At 36.1% G+C, this 20393-nt stretch overlaps 1 protein-coding gene across 1 annotated transcript in view; it reads left to right on the top strand.

The window, feature by feature from the left end:
- The window catches only part of LOC141365405 (snaclec stejaggregin-B subunit beta-2-like), a 128133-nt gene that overhangs the window by 118 nt on the left and 107622 nt on the right, over nucleotides 1–20393 (top strand). The window contains exon 2 of the mRNA XM_073869984.1: nucleotides 20349–20387. Coding sequence (XP_073726085.1) covers nucleotides 20351–20387 — 37 coding nt within the window. The 5' untranslated portion in view covers nucleotides 20349–20350. The remainder of the gene's footprint in view (nucleotides 1–20348; nucleotides 20388–20393) is intronic.

The following is a 20393-nucleotide window of genomic DNA, read 5'->3' as shown; positions in this document are numbered from 1 at the left end:
CTGAAAGTTTTGTTAAGAATTAGTAAAGAGTGACATTTACAAAACATTTATAAAACTCTAAACAAGTGTTGATAGGAGAGAGTTTTAGACAGATATGTTTGCTGTGGTCAATAACTCACAAGTGTGCTCTATTAATACCAGCTGTTATTTTGTACAAATGTAAAACCACTTCTGTATAATTTTACTTTAAATATAAGTAGCACATTGTTACTTTTGAGGTACTGTCAGCTGGGATGAAAGTAACGCACAGGTCCAGGGACGTGCACAGGAATTTTGAGGGGCAGTTGCTCTGACCTAAAAAAAGAGCACCCCCCCAAAAAAAGTCACGGGCTATATTTGAATTTATTGAAAGGATAGCCCCTTGAGATGTGGCATCTCATTTTCAAGGGGGTCCCAAAAACATAAACAAATAATACAACACAAAACACAACCACATTACAAAACAAACACAAAATGCTCAACATGTCCCCCACACCCTCATACCATAGTTGAAATACAAAATTTCAGCATCATAAATCAATAACATCAACAGAAGACAAAATTTAAAGCAAAACAAAAAGAAAACAATAATAGTAATAATAAACCAATCAAAAACATGAACAAGTTATTTTAAGATAAGAAAATAATAAAATCCTGAAGCGGTTAAGAGAGGTAGTAGATCTCAAAGAAACAGGAAGATTATTCCAGTCAAAAGGAGCTTTATACTGAAATGACCTGCGTCCAACCTCAGTAAAGACTTTAGGAACAAGAAAGTAAGGATATTGCATATGTCTAAGTGAATAAGAAGACCCATATAGAATCAGGAATTGTTTCAAATAAGATGGACAAACAGAATAAACACATTTAAAAATGAACAAAAACCAATGAAATTGTCTTCTTGATTTAGGATGTAACCAATTAAGCAATTCATACATATAACAGTGATGGGTACGATACGGACACCTTAACACAAATCTACACAAGGAATTATAGACAACATTAAGAGGCTTTAGGTAAATATCATAGGTATTTTGATAAACAATATCAGCATAATCAATAAGGGGTAATATTAACTGAGAGACAATTCTTTTCCTTACTTGAAATGTAAAACAATTGATTGAACGATAAAGTAAACGAAGACAATAATATATTCTACTAACCACATAATCAATATGGGGCTTAAAAGTAAGTTCAGAATCAAGCCAAAGGCCAAGGTATTTAAATGAATCGACTTTATCAAGAGTTAAGCCATCTTCAAAGATAATGTTCAAATCCAAAGAAGAAGAATGACAACGACGTGTCCCAAACATCATACAACAGGATTTCTTCTTATTAAGTATAAGACCATTATTATGAAACCATTTTTGAACCGAATTTAAATCAGATTGTAAATAATTCTGAATTTGTGTCATGTCCGAATTAGAGGTAGGGGAGACCGGGGCTGGTTGTCTCACGGGTTGGTTGTCACACTGCTTATTCCAGACATACTACATGGCACTGTGGTACAATTTTGATATCAATTTGTTAGCCTTTAATAGCTTACTCATTTGCACTGGAAATTTTGCTGAGCAGACAGAAAACATTGAGGTTAGGAGACAATTTTTTATTTTTATGGGTCAGAGTAAATTTTCATGTTGGTGTTGTTTTTGTGTTGAGATCTTGTAGGATATTAGTCATTCAAAAACAAAACATTCATTAAAAAGCTAAAAGTAGTAGCTTTATTTTGAGTCATCTTTTAGCGATCAATTTAAAGCCGTGTAGCAGCTAGCTTATAATGTTTGTCAAGAAGTCAGTTGGGGATGGTTGTCACATAGCTTGCGGGGTTGGTTGTCACATGTGAGTATTGGACATATAGACCTTTTAAGACTGTTTGTCTGTTTGTTTGTTTTTGTTTTCTGTTAAAATAAAATAAATAAAGCATTAAATAAAGAGGTTTTAACACTAAAAATTATTTAATTATTTTATTTCTCAACACTGTAGACAATAGGCTTTATGCCCAGCTGCACTACTTCCTGAACTTCAGCCAGCTTCTTGTTTCCTGCCTGCCATTATTGGACAAACAGATTAATCCAGGTGTGCCTGACCTCAGTAGTCACAACAACAATAATCATACACACCTGGATTAATCAGTTTGTCCAATAATGGCAGACAGGAAACAAGGAGCTGGCTGCAGTTCATAGTGCAGCTGGGCATAAAGCCTATTCAAGTAACTGATTCAATTCAATTCAATTTTATTTATATAGCGCTTTTCACAATTGGTGATTGTTTCAAAGCAGCTTTACATTAATAGAAGCAGTGGAAAGCACAGAAAAACGACAGATAGCACAACATAATACACGATAGCACAAGCAGCTAAATTTGATGCGGCTATGAATCAACATTATAAGCGTGCGTATTGCTAATGTAACGTAAAGAAGAGGGTGCTAAGTTAAGCCCAAGAGGGCTGCCTCCCCGGGTTGAAAAACCCCCTAGGAGAAAAAAAACCCCAGGCTCAGCCGGGGAAGTAAAAAAAAGTCATAGGAGGGAAAAACCCTTGGGAGATATATTTATATTGAAACGATTAAGGAGATTAGGCGGAGGTTAAGCGGGTTCTGCCGGTGGTCGTTGGTCATGCATCAGCTGGGCATCACGTTGAAGGTCTGCCGGTGGGTCAGAGATGTGCCGACTTACACATTTACCGGAACTGGGTCTGTTTGTCTCATTGTCATCGGAGAGGAGGACGAGACATAAAGAAAGAAAAACAAAACCCAATTAGCGTAGGGGCCATTCATATGTATACACCTGTACATATACACAAACATATATCCATATATATCCACACATATCTATATATACATATATACACATATATATACATAAACATACACACACATACACATACACATACACATACACATACACATACACATACACATATACATATACACATATATATATATACATATACATACACACATACATACATATATATATATATATATATATACACATACACATACATACACACATACACACATATACACACACATGTACATATACGCATTGAAGATACAACGTCATCCTAGTGAAAGACTCTGCACAGTTTGGTTTAGGGAGAATGAGAAAAATGCACGGGACGGCGAATGTTTTGGAAATGGGTGCAGTGACACCCTATTAAGGACTGAAGTCCCGCCCCCGACTAGTGGGCTTAACACCACAAATCTATACCCATCGTGCTTTATTGAAGTCCGGACGAGCAAGGGAGTAAAGGGGAGACGGGGACGTGACTGCGCCAGCCATCTCCCTGATGCCTGTCTGGGCTTCACAGTACTCCCCTACTCGACTCAGAAACCTCAGGAGAAGGGCCGAGCAAGTGAACATAATTCCATACATAGCTTTCAATCACTCCTCTCCGCTTGGCAATTAATGGCCCGATTCGGGGATTTATTGGTGTAGTTTTGAAGTTTTGGCCTTGTATTGTGGTTTGTATGTGCACAGAGTAGCGTTTCTTTTCCTTGTATGTAGCCTTTTCTATTTTATACGTGACCTTTGTTTTTAAAAGTTTATGCCCGGCTCATGGTTTGCTGCACATATGTAAACGAGTAAGGAGAGATTAAACATTTTCTTAAGAATATTTAGTTTATTTATTTATTAGGTTGTTCAAGCTATCTATTGTGAGATGAGTACCATTAATAAAACAATTATGTGAATGCCTTGTTGAAGAGAAAAGTTCTAAGTCTAGATTTAAAATGATCGACTGTGTCTGATTCTCGGACATCGGTTGGTAAATCATTCCAGAGCTTAGGGGCTAAGTAGGAAAATGACCTTCCACTTTTAGACACTTTTGATAGTCTAGGGATAATCAAGAGACCAGAATTTTGCGACCGTAGTGTGCGTGATGGATTGTATTCTGATAGTAATTCTCTAAGATATGAGGGTGCTAGGCCATTTAAAGCTTTGTAGGTGATTAGTGATATTTTAAATTGTATGCGATATTTAACTGGTAGCCAGTGTAAAGATGCCAGAATTGGGCTTATGTGGTCATACTTTTTAGATCGAGTAAGTACCTTTGCGGAAGCGTTTTGAACTAGCTGAAGCTTGTTTACTTGATTTGCATGGCATCCCCCGAGTAGCGAGTTACAATAGTCTATTCTAGAGGTCATAAAAGCGTGGATAAGCTTCTCAGCGTCAGATGTAGACAGTATATGGCGTATTTTCGAGATATTTCTAAGATGGAAGAATGCTGTGCGGCAGACGTTGGCGATATGACTATCGAAGGATAAGTTGCTGTCGAACATCACACCTAAGTTCCTAACCGTGGAAGATGGCACCACAGCGCAGCCATCTATGTGCAACTTGTAATCTGACATATTATGTTTGTAGCGATTCGGTTCAATAATAAGTATCTCTGTCTTATTGGAGTTCAGCTTAAGAAAGTTATGTGCCATCCAGTCACTAACATCGCTAAGGCAGTCTGTTAGCTTAGAAAACGTGTGTGTTTCGCTGGGATGTGAGGAGATGTAAAGCTGGGTATCATCCGCATAGCAGTGAAAACTTATGTTATGTTTCCTGATAATGTCTCCTAGAGGTAACATGTATAACGAAAACAGGATAGGACCTAAAACCGAACCCTGCGGTACACCGTATTTAACCAGGGAGTGATATGACTCTTCCTCGTTTACATAAACAAAGTGATAGCGATTGGTTAGATACGACCTAAACCAGGCTAGCGCCTGACCACTGATACCAACATAGTTTTCTAGTCTATTGAGTAAGATTGTGTGATCTATTGTGTCAAAGGCTGCACTAAGGTCTAATAATATAAGAATTGAGATTTCACCACGATCGGATGTTAATAGGAGGTCATTTGTAACTCTAAGCAACGCTGTCTCTGTGCTATGGTGGGGCCTGAATCCTGATTGGAACTTTTCATATGTACTATTATTTGTCAAGAATGTGCGTAACTGGCTTGCCACTACCTTTTCTAATATTTTCGAAAGAAAAGGGAGATTTGAGATTGGTCTAAAGTTATTAAGCTCTCCCTGATCAAGCTGCGGTTTTTTAATCAGCGGTTTAATGACTGCTAGTTTGAAAGCTGTTGGAACATATCCTATTTCTAGCGATGAGTTAAAGATATTTAGAACCGGGGTTGACACTACAGGGAATACCTCTTTAAGCAGTTTTGTGGGAACGGGGTCTAATATACAGGATGATGATTTGGATGATGTAACTAGTCTAGAGAGCTCATCTATTGTAGTCGGTTTAAATGAATCTAGATGTTCGTATGGTAGTCTAGTGTTAAGTGAACTAACGGGTTGAGTGGTGGCTGCCTGGGTGGCTACGATGTTTTCCCTTATAGACGTAATTTTGTTAGAAAAGAAGTTCACCCACTTTAATCCCATTGTTTAAACATAAGGGGCATTAATAACAACTATCATAGCGGTGAATTCATATTAAAACTTATTTGCAGTTTCTAGCTTAAAAAACTAAAAAGTTACACATTATCTTTTCAGATCCCAATTTATCACTGAAATCCTATAGAACCTCTATAGGGACAACCAACCCCATACCCTGTGACAACCAACCCCGTGATGGGGTTGGTTGTCACATTGTGTCAGAGTGTCTTTGATGGTTAATTACTTCCTGTTACAATACAATCGAAAAGTAAAAAGTATACACATTTAAAGCCAAGACTCCAAAGTTTCATTTCATGTAGGAATTACTGCTGAAAGATTTTTTGAAGATGAGCAATTCATGCATAAGTAAAAATTGTGACAACCAACCCTGGTCTCCCCTATAAATTACAGTGTCATCGGCATAAAGATGTACCAAACAATTTAAGCATATCTGAGGTAAATCATTAATAAAAATGGAGAAAAGCAATGGTCCAAGCGAAGAACCTTGTGGAACACCTTTTTCAACAATTACATAATCTGACTGAAAACCTTGAAAGACAACACATTGACGTCTATTATGAAGATAAGCACTAAACCAAAGGAGAGCATTTCTAGTTAGACCAATAGAAGACAATTTATCAAGAAGAAGATAATGATCCACCAGATCAAAAGCCTTAGAAAGGTCAATAAAAATGGCACCTGTAGCTTGGCCTTTGTCGAAGGATGAAAATACATCGTTTGTGAATTTTAAAAGAGCAGTTGTGGTAGAAAAATTAGGTCTGAAACCAGTCTGTAACGGAGATAAAATATCTGACGAATTAATAAATAAAGATAATTGATTGAAAATAAGTTTCTCAAAAATTTTTACGATAGTACAAATAATAGAAATTGGACGATAATTATTCACATCCGATGAGTCTCCAGCCTTGAACAAAGGAGTAACTCTTGGACATTTCCATACATGTGGAACAGAACAAGTAGACAATGATAAATTAAATAAATCTGCAAGAGGATACATTAATACATGAGCTGCCAATTTAATAAATTTGGCTTCCAGACCATTATGACCAGTGCTAATATTTGTTTTTAAATCACATATAACATGATAAACATCAACAGGCATGATCTTCTTAAAGGAAAAATAGTTATTTGAAGTAATAGAATTTAAATACCCAGTAGTATAAAGATCGGGGCCCTGAGAACCACAAACAGAAGAGAAATGTTGATTAAAAGCTTGAGAGATAAGTAATGGATCAGATATAATTTCATTATTAAATTTTATATTTTGAATCAAGTTTTTAGAGGGTTTATTCAAAAGATTATTCAACTGATTCCAAAACTGCTTAGAGTTATGAAAGTCCTGAGAAAAACGATCTTTATAATAATTGGCCTTAGAGTTCCGTGTTTCTACCTTGCATAAATTTCTCAAATATCTATAATTTTCCCAGTCAATAGAATCCCTCGATAACCGGTATTTGGTCCATGCATTATCCCTTTGCTTAAAAAGTTTAACAAGATTAGAGCTGATCCAAGGTAAATTTCTGCCTTTGACTCTAACAGTTCTCATCGGAGCATGTTTATTAATTATATTTATAACTTCAGAATTAAAAAAACTCAGTGCATCCTCAACGAAAGGGATTAACTGAAACCTATCCCAATTTATATCAATTAGATCTTGAATAAAACCCTCTACATTCATATTTTTACACTGTCTAAATCTTATATATTTAGGAGGGGAACTTAGGGTTTTAATTTTCCAGACACAATATATGATCGAGTGGTCACTTAAACAGTCCGACATTACACCAGATTTAATTATCCTTTCAGGATTAGTAACAAGTATCCAATCCAAAAGAGAAGACGAACGATAGTCAACTCTAGTAGGCTCATTAATTAACTGAGTAAGATTTATACTACCAAATAAATTTCTATCATTAGCAGAAGAGCGGTCCAACCAGTTTCTATTAAAATCGCCCAAAATTATCAATTCATTGTGCTTCTCAAGAGAATTAATAGTTGACAGAATACACATCGTAGAATCAGACGGAGCAGACGGTGGCCTATAAATATTACCAATAATTACATTTTTATTAACATGAAAAATAACCCTAATAAAAAGACACTCAAAGTTAACAGGAAATAAGTTAGGAGTTACACATTCAGAAACTAAATCTACGGAAACATAAGTTGCCACCCCGCCCCCTCTAGTGGCTCTATCAGATCTATATAAAACAAAATTGTCAATTTTAATCTCATCATCAGAAATGTTGCTATGTAGCCATGTTTCAGAGAGAGTAATAATATTAGGTCTATTTTGAAAAACCCAAGCTCTAAGAAGATCGATTTTTGAGAGAAGACTCCTAATATTAAGGTGAATAACCTTTAGACCTTTAATAGAATCAATTGCACCATTAAAAAACAATAAATCAGCCGATCAAATAGTAATTGAAAGAAAATAGGTAGGGGTGGGGAGAAAAAATACCGCAAATTGAGCAAACAAAAAACAATACACTTATACACACAAACAAATAACAAAAAAGAGAGAGAAAAAAGTTCATTGAAAAAATAGAGCAAACAGCACCAGAATTCGGACTGCTTAGCAAGACATATTTTCAAAAAGGGCCAAAACAATTTATGATTCTAATAGCCTAAATTATTTAATTAAATCAAAAAAAAAAAAGAAAGTAAAAAAAATGATAAAAAGATAACCAAAACTTTCATTGTTCAGCATGCAGATATATAATGCATGATCCACAAAATATAATATATAACTCCATATAATATATAACTCCCTAAGTTCACACTCTGTGAGACTTAATTAAACCAAAAATTTACTATATGAAGGACTGAGAATTAAAATATATACACAAAGAAGTGAAACACTGAAACACAGCACTCAATCACCTTAACTACTACTAATAATAACACAGAAACCTGACTTGTGTCATGAAAATCTCTACATCAATATCCTATCAAGTCACTGATAGTTTCCCCATATTTAATAACTGAAAATGTGATTGTCTGAAAAATGATGGACATATGCATCTCGGACGGCTTAGGGGTGAGTAAATCATGGGTTTTTAATTTTTAATTGTTGGACCCCAATTTTTTAAATACATTTTGAATAAAATAATTAATGTAATGCAGTACTTTTATCATTCATTCTTTTTGCTAAAACGAAATGTGAGAAACTAACTATCAGCAGACATGTTTGCCAAATGCCTACCAAATAAATAGTAGCCTATGCTGCTTGTCTGCAAGCTATGATAGCTAGCTGCTATCTGTCTGATTATTTAGCCTAAACGTGGTAAACTCAGCCTGGATTTATGAAGATTTAAACAGAGGTGGAAAGAGTAGCCAAAAACTTTACTTAAGTAAAAGTACAAGTAACTAAAGAAATAATTACTCAAGTAGAAGTAAAAAGTATGCAATGAAAATAATACTCAAGTAGCGAGTTACTAGTTACTCATGAAAAAATAAATCTAGATATACACGTGTGCGCGCGCGCGCACACACACACACACACACACACACACACACACACACACACACACACACACACACACACACTATATATATATATATATATATATATATATATATATATATATATATATATATATATACAGCATCAGAACAGTAAAGACAAGATTTTTCTGTTTGCTGTGGAGACCAGAAATTAGTAAGATAAATATCAGTATGTCAGAAGTAAGTACAGAATGTCACATTTTATTAACATTTGTTTATGTTTCAACACATACATGCTTTAACAACAAAGAACAACAGCGTTTAATGCTAATTTATGTGTGTTGTACCCAAATACACATAAGTGAATCAAACTGATCCTACACATTTAATGCTTTTCATGTGTAAACAATCAGGACACAGCTCAGTGCCCATTAAAAAAAAATAATGTGACAGATTCTGTACTTTTGTCACATGTTCATCTTTTAATGTTTAGAGATTTCTTGACTCCACAGTAAACAGAGGAATACTTATGAAGGGCACTTCTACAGTATGTGTAAAACTGCAACATACACAAACCGTAAAGAAAAAATAATACAAACACAGAATAGACAAGCATTTCAAACGAACAAATTAACTCTAGTCTCAATGTTGACGTAACTTATAGCTGAAATATCAGACAAGTAAACTGACAAGAGTTTTGCATTCACGTTGTATAAAGTTAGAAATCTCCTAAGATGGTCTGAGGACATCGACAGTTTACACTTACATAAAAATGATTTTAGACAAAACTCATGTTTTCTTATGTTGTCATGTCACGTGTGTTTTGTGAGAATCACTTACATCATACAGTACAGTATACAGCGAATCAGACGTCAATCATCAATGGATTTTCTTCAATCTGTGCTACAGTGTTTCTGGAAGTTGTTCATTTATTTGCAACACTTTGTAAGGAATCAACTCAAATGAGTCATTAATTCGCGAATTACCCTAACCCCTGATTAATTAAACTACAGTAACGAAGGAACGCCGCACAGTGTAAACAAAGTAAAAGTACAATGTATTTTTTCCCACCTGTTAGCAGTGGCGGATGCAGAACGTGACATATTGGTGGGCATGGATTAAGTCCGGGTGGGCCTGAATCTATGGGTGTCACTTTTGAATAAGAAACTATAAGAAGTCTATAAAATTCGTCAAAACTTCAGGAATCACAAGCGTATTGGTGAGAACACTAATTTAAACAGCATACACACACACCCGAACTGCACGTCACATTTTTGACATTATTGATATACTTTAAATTATAATGCAACGTGACATTAATTAAGCCTTTTTGGTAAAAAAAAAGATATTGGGCTGTCATAGCCTACAAAAAAGAACCTGCACACAGTGACAAGAAATATAAATGAACACAAAAAAACCTAATACTTTTTAAAATAGCCTATTAAAACTGTTTAAATAAATAAAGCTACTAAATGCTTAAAATGAAGCTTCTAACATCATATTCTCTTCATGCAAATCACTAAAAATATATTTGCGTTCTCACATATTTAAGTTAACTTACTAAATATAGAAAGAAAAAGGGAATTGCTAGAATAATGGTTGACTCTGAGGTTAAACGAAATGACAAATAAATAAACATTTAATATACTTTTTGATGAGCATAAGAGCAAGCCTACTCGTGAAGAGCGGAGCCGAGGAGCGCGCATATCAGACGTGAACGAAAGGAATAATGGATTTAATGCTTTCACTTCATTTTATGACAATTTCACTTGTTAGTGGGGATAGTTATGACTAACAAGATGACACCGAATTACATACAATATAATTACCTAACTAAATCTGAGAGAATGCAAACACATTACAATATTTTTTCCTCCGCCCGACGGACAGGGCGCAAATAAATTTTTGTAGCCCGACAGGAATTCGCCATATAGCCCCGGGACGTCGGGGTAGCGATTTTACGAGCCCTGCATAGGTTTGCATAAGTGAATTTCGTTTTGTATAAATTGTATCTTAATATTAATCAATGTTTGATCAAACAATTGCCTCGATTTAATAAATAAGAAGCAAACCAAGAACGTCTGTGGTGTGGATTGAAGTGAACCCACTATATGTCACGACCGGTTACACACCGGGAAGTGAAAACAAAAGGAGAACCCAAACGCAAAGATGTGTGGCATAATGAAGTACGAGCAGTGATCTACGAATTTTGAAATACTAATGTCCCAACTACGCCACCCGGGATACCCGGGAAATCTTAAAGACACACAGGTCCAATGGTCAAAGATGGGGTGAGAAAGACAAACAATAATTTACCAAAATATAATTTATTTTCATAGACAACAGGTAGAAAAATATGATATTGTTGAAGTTTACACAAAAAAACAAAATCACATCTACAAGGGGAGATCGCCTGCAGGGGTTGGAGAGTCACCACACACTTAATATATAATACACTCGTGAAAACACCACAAAATTTCCACACAGCAAATTGTGTAAACAAACTCAGGCAATCTCCACTTTGTAGATGTGAACAACTTCAATACACAATTAAACATAAGACCACATACAAAAATAACAAAAGAAAATAACATTGGTGATCCATCATACAGGCGACCACAATTCCTGCATTTGGGTATACGTCACAGGCAGGGCTGAACTCAGATGACAATGTAGTTGTTGTAGGTACTTCCCAGCCCAAACCACCAAATGAATGCAGTCCGACAAAGAGTCAATACTGTCGCCACTTTACGGACACAAATACACAAATGGAATAAAACAAACTCAGGCAAAGCAGCAATGTAGTCACATCCAAATGGGTTTACATTCCACGTAACATGGGATTACCCAGACCCTTGGACATGGCCATGTTTGGATATCAAGAGAGATAACGAAGTCTTCACGCCGTATCACTCATCCAAAATGGTTACAAACACACAACACTGCCACAAATGTAGCAACGCACTGCCATCAAAAGCCATCAGATAAGCCGCTCATTTGAAAAGAGCACCTAATGGAGAGGGTGATAAATGACACTTCCCAAGCCCTACATTACTAGGCCTTTTATGCCTTGTAAAACAGGCTCTGATTGGTTCAGAATTACATGAAACCAACCAATGAGAATTCACCAACTCCTACACCTTGGGAAACATGCCCTGATTGGTTCACACGTTTAAAAGAAACCAACCAATGAGCACCTGGGCTATACGCCACTTCACTACAGATGTATAAAAATATAACTAAGATTTATTTACAAAATAACAGAAACCCCCCACGTGGGGGTAAAACAGAAGATAAACTTAAACACTGTGATGAAACACAAACTAAACACGGGAAAACAGGAACAGATCTCAAAACACACGAAGCACATGAACACTGAGATCTTCACAACACTGAACTACGACAACGCACGCACACCACACAGAGAACATGAGGGCATTAAATAGACAGCACATCAATGGGGAACAGGTGAACATAATTAATCACTTAAGACACGAGTACGTAAGGGAGTAGGGTAAAAGTGACAAGACACTGGGAACACGTGTCACACATACATGATGTGAAACCCACACGTGTTCCCACGTAAACACAATGCTGCCCTGGTCTTGCCCTCTGGATAATAACCAAAGTCAGGCAAGACCATGACAGCCACAAAACACTGGGAACACGTGTTACACAGACATAATGTGAAACACACGTGTTCCCACGTAAACACAATGCTGCCCTGACCTTGCCCTCAGAACATAGACCTGAACCTATACTAAGGTCTGGCAAGATCACGACAACAACAAGACACCGGAAACATGTGGAAGCCACACACACAATGTGATTCCACATGCCCCCACACAGAACATAATACTGCCACGGTCCTGTCAGATGCACTCAGACCTACATCTAGCACAGATGTCTGACAGGACCGTGACACTATATTTCCGCAGCCTACACGTCTTTCTGCTTTTAATGCATTTCTTAAATTAATGTCTTACACAGTAGGCTTATAGGTTGTTATTATAGGCTATTTGTTGCTTAAAAGCAATAGGCTATATTGTATAAAGTTGTACAAATAAACGTGGCGTGACTTATAGTGCTGCTATATCGCTATATCAAACAACATCACTGTGATCAGATGTTTTCTTTCTATATTTTACCCCGCTGTCATATTTGTTGTGTGTTTGTTATTGAGAGGAAAGTGCGCAGCACATATTTATAACGTGTTGTTATTCAAGATACGTTTTCCACTTGCTTGCAAAAAAAGTTCTCAAAGTGATCATGGCTGAAAGCTGCTCGGGAATATTTTTCTCATTAGAACCATAATGTAACGCAACATTTAACTGCCTTATAATAGTTTTTAAATAGTTATCAGGCTTACTTATAATTTTACTGTTTTTAACATAACATGCAATATATAAAATACACCATATGAAGTAGGTTCCATGTCTAACTATACAGAGTAGTATTTTTTTACATTTCTGATTGGGCGGGCCAGCTGTCAATCTGGGCGGGCCCAGGCCCGTCCAGGCCCGCCCATAGCTCCGCGCCTGCCTGTTAGTCTGCCTTTAACCAATTTAACTCTGTCCTAGGTCCAAAATTAATTATTATGACTTAAAAATAAAATATTTCTTTAATTGTTAATGGTCTGTCATATGGACCCAGATGCAGATATGCATCACTTTGAGATATCTTTTACTGTCAGTAAGTTATTTACACTTAATTTACACTATTACCCCCCCCCCATATTTTTTAATATCATTTAATATTTCATATTTTTCAAGTATGACAAACATAGGCAAGTCTTATATCAAATGAAAGCTCTCATTCTCAGGAATAAGGCTATTTTTGTTCTATTGTCATCACATATCCAACAATCGTCGAATGAATAATGAGGTAAAAATGGTCTTTTGTAAACATATGCGAAACTTATGAACTGCCTCAGATAGCCACAAATGATACACCATCTTTTCTCTTAGGTCCTACTCTAAAAAATGAGTCCCTTCACAGCCTTTTCTTTGGTTGTGTGCATGAATAATCCTTTGCTATTTATTATATGTGCAAAACAAAAAATTTATATTTATATGAAAAATGTATTTTCACACCCGTCACTAAAATGAGAATAACTTTTGAATGCGACATGCTAAAGAGATCATTCTTTTTTTGGGTGTTTACTGTCTGCTGCTGGTAACAACCAGGGCCGGGTTTCCCAAAAGCATCGTACGGCTAAGTAGATTGTAAAAACGATCGTACGAATCCTCTTAGAATTACGGGCTGTTTGTCAAAAGCTTCGGAACTTAAGTTGCACTTGAAAATCATCGTAGATCTACGAGTGCTCTGGAGTAATCCTTTATTCATAATTGCATCTTAAGACAACAGTGTTACAAGGTCACCTAGGATTTATTGGGTTCTTTTTTGTTTATTTTATATTTAATATATAATATAATATATTTAAAATTCAAATGAGAAATCAAATTTAAATGACTAAACATAAATTAATAAAGAAGGAAAACGTATTTTGTACAAGTTGTTAAAAGTTTTTTGTATTTTGGTAAAAGTTGGTATAGCAAATTGATAAATGGTTCATACCGATTGCTGCTATAATTCATCTAAATATTGTTTTGAAGGGAAATTGCATCTAATTAAAGAAACCAAATAAATATTTACGGTACAATACAATAATCCATAATAATAAATAAACATAGATAATAAATAACAAATAATAATAATAATCTAAACTATAATAGAAAAGCCGAAGGCATTTCGCAGTGGAACGAGTCCTAACTAAATAAAGAATATTTAATACATTATTAAAACATTTAAAAAGTCATTGAACAATAATGAAAATATATTATTAAAAATATTAGTGCACATCAGCTGAAGATCATTAGCCTAAACAAGCTTCTCCTACAAATTCGAGTCATTCTATTGATGACATTTCAGCACTTGACAAATGGATAGCGACTTGTAAGTAGCACTTAAAAAACAGCTGCGAGCGATCGTTTCACGTGCATCTTTGGGAAACGCACGTAAATGAACAACGAATGTTCGTTAAGTAGCTCGTAAAAAGCGCTCTTAAGTGCTAAGTTTAATCGTTATCGGGAAACCCGAACCCAACATAAAAAAAGAAAATTTGGTGTTTTATCATATGAAAAACCACATAAATAACAATATTTGTCACAAACAGCAGCTTTTTATGTAACTTCAAAGAGGTTTCTGCAAATTGATATAAAGATATTGCATTTATTCCACTGTATGTGGTTATGGGAGCACTTCAAATGTTTTTAGGCGGAAATTAAATACCAAAAGGGTATTATTCCTCCCATCAGCTGGAGTAAAATAACTTTTGCATTTATTATGATAGAGAAAAATTTCCTTTTTCCTCTGTAAGCTGGCAATTGCTGGAATCAAACAAAACTGTCTGCAGCTAGCTGAGGCACCCAGGGCCAGAGTTATACACTTTTAAATACAGACTTTAGAAAAAAAAACTTCAAAAAGCGCCTATTTATTTTTGTGTTAATTAGAGGACTGACAACACATACAGAGATATTTAGCACTTTCAACAGTGTTTTATGTCATTTCAAAGGGTTTCCTGTAAAATGATACTAAACTTTTGTATGTACACCTCTGCTTGTGAAATTGGGTAGGCCAAATCCAGGCGAAAATCCCCAAAATAGCCTCAGAGTGTAAGAAGTTAAAATGTCCACCTCCACTCCATTTATTAGCCAGTCTCCAGACCTAAACCCAATAGAGAATCTTTGGAGGGAGCTCAAACTCTGTGTTTCTCAGCAACAGGACAGAAACCTGACTGATCTAGAGAAGATCTGTGTGGAGGAGTGGCCCAAAATCCCTCCCGCAGTCTGTGCAAACCTGGTGAAAAACTACAGGAAACGTTTGACCTCTGTAATTGCAAACAAAGACCAAATATTAACATTGACTTTCTCAGGTGTTCAAATACTTATTTGCAGCTGTATCATACAAATAAATAGTTTAAAAAATCATACATTGTGATTTCTGGATTTTTTTGGATTATTTCTCTCACAGTGGACACGCACATACGATGACAATTTCAGACCCCTCCATGATTTCTAAGTAAGAGAACTTGCAAAATAGCAGAGTGTTCAAATACTTATTTTCATCACTGTAGCACAATAATCATTCAACACAAATACTTTAAAATCTACAACTTGTTTGTAACTAATTGTTGCTTTAGAAAACCGCAAGTTTACAGACAAGGTTAACATTAGAACCCTGGTGAAATTTTGAAGCTGGCCACCCTGTGCGAGGCTAACAGCAAAAACCTCCCCAGCAGCACATGAATAAATCTTGCATTGCGATATTTCTATTTATTTTGTTAGTTTTTACAAACTTACCTCAGGTTGCCTCGATTGTCTGGCCAAGAAGGATGGTGTTGATGCTCCGGACCGTGAGCCTCCTGATTGCTCATCTTGAACTGATGTGTAAAATATCTGTGTTTTCTACAGATTTTACACATCAGCAGTAAAATCTGTTACACATCAGCAGATTTCTGTGTTTTATCAGTAATGTTCTTTAATATACTCTTATTACCGTTTGTTTAGACTACTTAATGCTCCAGAGTCCAGATATGCAAGCGCTGCTGAAACACATGCTGCGTCCGAAACCGCCTACAACATACTATATAGTATGTGAAAAGCAGTAGGCGAGGCGAGTAGTATGTCCGAATACATAGTATTCGAAAAACTGTATGCGAAAAGTACCCGGATGACCTACTACTTCCGGTTAGATTTTGCAGTGTGCATACGATGGACGCTTCACTATCCCATGATGCCCCGGACGAGGAGTTATCCAATGAAGAAGAAGAGGCACGCGGCTGTTTTCGCGCTGAAATGACAACATGACGTGATGACAACGTATGTCACGTGATGTAGCAACATGGCGGATGTAGTACGTCCGAATCTCATTCATACTACCAGGATTCATACTATACAGTACCTACTGTTTTAATGCCAAGTAAGTAGGTACTTCATCTAATTCAGTACCTACTATACAGTATGCGGTTTCGGACGCAGCCACAGCGTCTGATCGTCGTCGTCTTGTTATTTTTAACAGTGGCTGCGTCCGAAAACTCTAAATTGCTGCCTTCTGAGCCAGCTTTCCAAGGCATCAAGGCATGTCCGAATTCAATGTTTGGTTTACTTCCTGTCTCCTTAGATACCTATAGAGACAGAGCGCCGTTATGCAAATTTGAAAACCACGCCCACCGGGGGGGAAATCAATCCAACCGTCTCCATTGACTTTGTATTGCGAGAAGCCGCCTCCTTGTCATTTCTGGCTTATAACAAAAAACTGAATAATGCCTAAAAGCTGCTGTGTGACAATATGTACAGCTAACAAGCCAAAGAACCCAGAAATAAGTTTTTATAAGCTGTCGAGCCGTAAAACCCAGTCTTTAAGGAGAATAAAGTGGATCGCCGACTACGTTTCCCCCTAGTGGACGCAGTTCTACTAATAGAAGTACTATGAAAAGTTGCCTGTATCCATTTTTGTGTCTTTAAACGCTCGTTTTTTGGGGTCGACAGCTTATAAAAACTTATTTACAGATTAAACTTAAAAACAGAATAATACCTAAAAGCTGCTGTGTGACAAGGTGTACATAACACGCCAAAAAAATAAATAAATAATTTTTTATAAGCTGTCGACTTCAAAAAACGAGCGTTTAGACACAGAAATGGAAACAGGCAACTTTTCATAGTACTCCTATTAGTAAAACTGCGTCCAATAGGGGGAAACGTAATCGGCGATCCACTTTATTCTCCTTAAAGACTGGGTTTTACGGCTCGACAGCTTATAAAAACTTATTTCTGTGTTCTTTGGCTTGTTAGCTGTACATATTGTCCCAAAGCAGCTTTTAGGCATTATTCAGTTTTTTGTTATAAGCCAGAAATGACAAGGAGGCGGCCTTTTGCAATACAAAGTCAATGGAGACTGTTGGATTGCTTTCCCCCCCCGGTGGGCGTGGTTTTCAGGTTGTGACGCGCTGCGCTCTGTCTCTATGCGTGGACGTGCATTAAGAATGTGATTGGTCGAGTCCGGTCGAGTTCAAAAAAATAAAATGGCGGCCAAGGACGCGACTGCACCACCAATTTAGTGTAAATAAAGGTATGTTTTCACTTTTTACACCTTTTAATTGCATTCCTAGCGAAAAATTTGTATTGTAGTTTTCAAATATGTGATTAGTTATCACAAAGGCGCTCTCTGTTTAAATTTCAAACACGCTGCCTTAGAAGTGTGTCCGAAAGTCTTTCTCTGAGCTACCTTCATGCCTCCGAAGTCATTTCCTCATGAGGCAGCGAGGCAACGAGTCACTGCCTTGAGTTTTCGGACGCAGCAAGTGTTTGGCACATTGGCATCCAGCTTATTGGTGCACTACCGCCACCTTCTGTTCCGGGGTTCCGGTTCAATGAGCTGTCAATCAAAATCCCACGAGCCAATAAGAGTGAACCGCTGTTGAGCCGGCCCCTTTCAAGAGGTTTGTGTCAAAATGCGAACTTTAAATTGCTAAGCGCAAACGAAAACTAGAAAAGCAAAAACAAAAACACTGGCAGCACATTCAAAACAATGTTTAGTGAAGCTTAGGAAACCATAAACAAAGAATGCAGTACATTTAAAGATGATGTTTTTTTTTGCTAGTTAGTTGATTGTTTTTATATTCAGAGTGTTTTTTTCTTTTATTAATGTATATTTTTGTTCGTTTTTGCAAAAGTTGCATTCATTTTATTTGACACAAATGTAGTTCCATAGTCAATTACAATCCATTCCGAGGGCTGCTTCGTTGAAAATTTGTAGGTGGCGCTATAGAGCCATTGTCCCACACCTAATTCCAAAGCCTACACCACATGTAAATTAGGCCCTCTAAAGTCCCACTGAATGTGGATAATAATAATAATAATAATAATAATAATAATAATAATAATAATAATAATAATAATAATAATAATAATAAGTACTGTGACACATGATATAATAAACACAACTTGTAATTTAGTAAAAGTACAACAGTCTCACTTACACTAGAAAAATGATTCATTCAATTTACTCAATTTTTTAAGGTAAGTGGTTGCAATTAATTTATTTAAGCTGCATTTAAACAAAAACAATTAGTAAAATAAAAAAAACGTTTGTTTAAATGTAGCTTAAATAAATTGATTGCAACCACTTACCTTAAAAAATGAGAAAATTGAATGAATAATTTTTTTCAGTGTATTACACTGTCAAAAAAGGGCAAAAATGTCCTTAAGCTGTCACTGGGCTGTACCCTTATACAAAGCTTTGCACCTTAAGATTTTTTATTAGCACCACAGAGGTGATTGCTGTTACCAAAGAGATCTTATTTGTATCTCACAGATAAATGTTTGCATATCTGCACCTAATGGTACATTACAGTATTAGGACCTTTTTGTGATAGCTGGGGATTTATATTTTAATAATTTTTCTAACAGTGTACTGTTCTTGCTTAACCTAACCACATTAAATGATGATCAAAAGATATTCGGAAGTGTGCTGTGTGCTGATGATAGGAATGCAAATGTAGTCAGGACTCAGTGCACATTAATATAGTTTAGAAATCTAACTACTTACTCCTTACCTCTGTACATCAGGCAAATGTTTTAGTTCATTAAAGGCTGATATCTGCTCATCTCATCACAACTGTATTTCATCACTGTATTAAAACAATGAGCATAAATAGGGTGGTGATGGCACAGTGGATAAGACACATGCCTTTGGGGTGAGAGACCCGAGTTCAAATCCACTGTGACACACCATTGTGTCCCTGAGCAAGACACTTAACCCCTTCTGGCTCCAGAGCCGTGCGACCTCTGACATATATAGCAATTATAAGTCGCTTTAGATAAAAGCGTCAGCTAAATGAATAGGTAAGTAAGTAAATAAATAAGTAAAATATAACAGCAAATACTCTACGTACTCTTATAAATACATGAAAATCAATCCTTTAATATGAATTAATATTAATAGCTTAATATTCACCTCAGTGTAGCTAACTGAATAAACACTACTATATCTTTCTTGCTTGATACAAACAGTATGTTTTATAATAAAAAGTACCCATCCTAATGAAACACTGATCACCATAATGATGACTTCAAATAAACAACATCAATATCACTAAATAAAGCTAAAACTCTACTCATCATTATTCAAAGTTTGATTTGGGATTGTGAGGATTTTGTCAGATTGTTTACATGAGGTGAGTCTGTGCAATGGCTTCTGATTGGCCAACATGCCTTTACAGTTAGGGTTTATCACCACCTGTTGGTTTGATGTGCTCTTGACATTGCAGACTTGAAAGATTTTGAAAGGAGAAAAAACTATGTGCAGTATAGGCCAAAGTGTCAGTTTCAACTCATATTAACACACCAGTGTACATAATACCAGTGATGAGATTTAATGTGTATGATATCATTTATTCTGATTATTAAAATTGTGAACAAGCAGAATAAATCACCATCTGATATTTTCAATGTGTTTGTTTTTCAGAAATGTCTCAAACTTTATATTTCAGCGTTCTTCTCATCGGTGAGT

Source organism: Misgurnus anguillicaudatus, chromosome 1 (genome assembly GCF_027580225.2).
Source record: "Misgurnus anguillicaudatus chromosome 1, ASM2758022v2, whole genome shotgun sequence".
NCBI lineage: Eukaryota > Metazoa > Chordata > Actinopteri > Cypriniformes > Cobitidae > Misgurnus > Misgurnus anguillicaudatus.
Note: the sequence above shows the minus strand (reverse complement) of the source record. Positions and strands in the feature narration are given on the sequence as shown.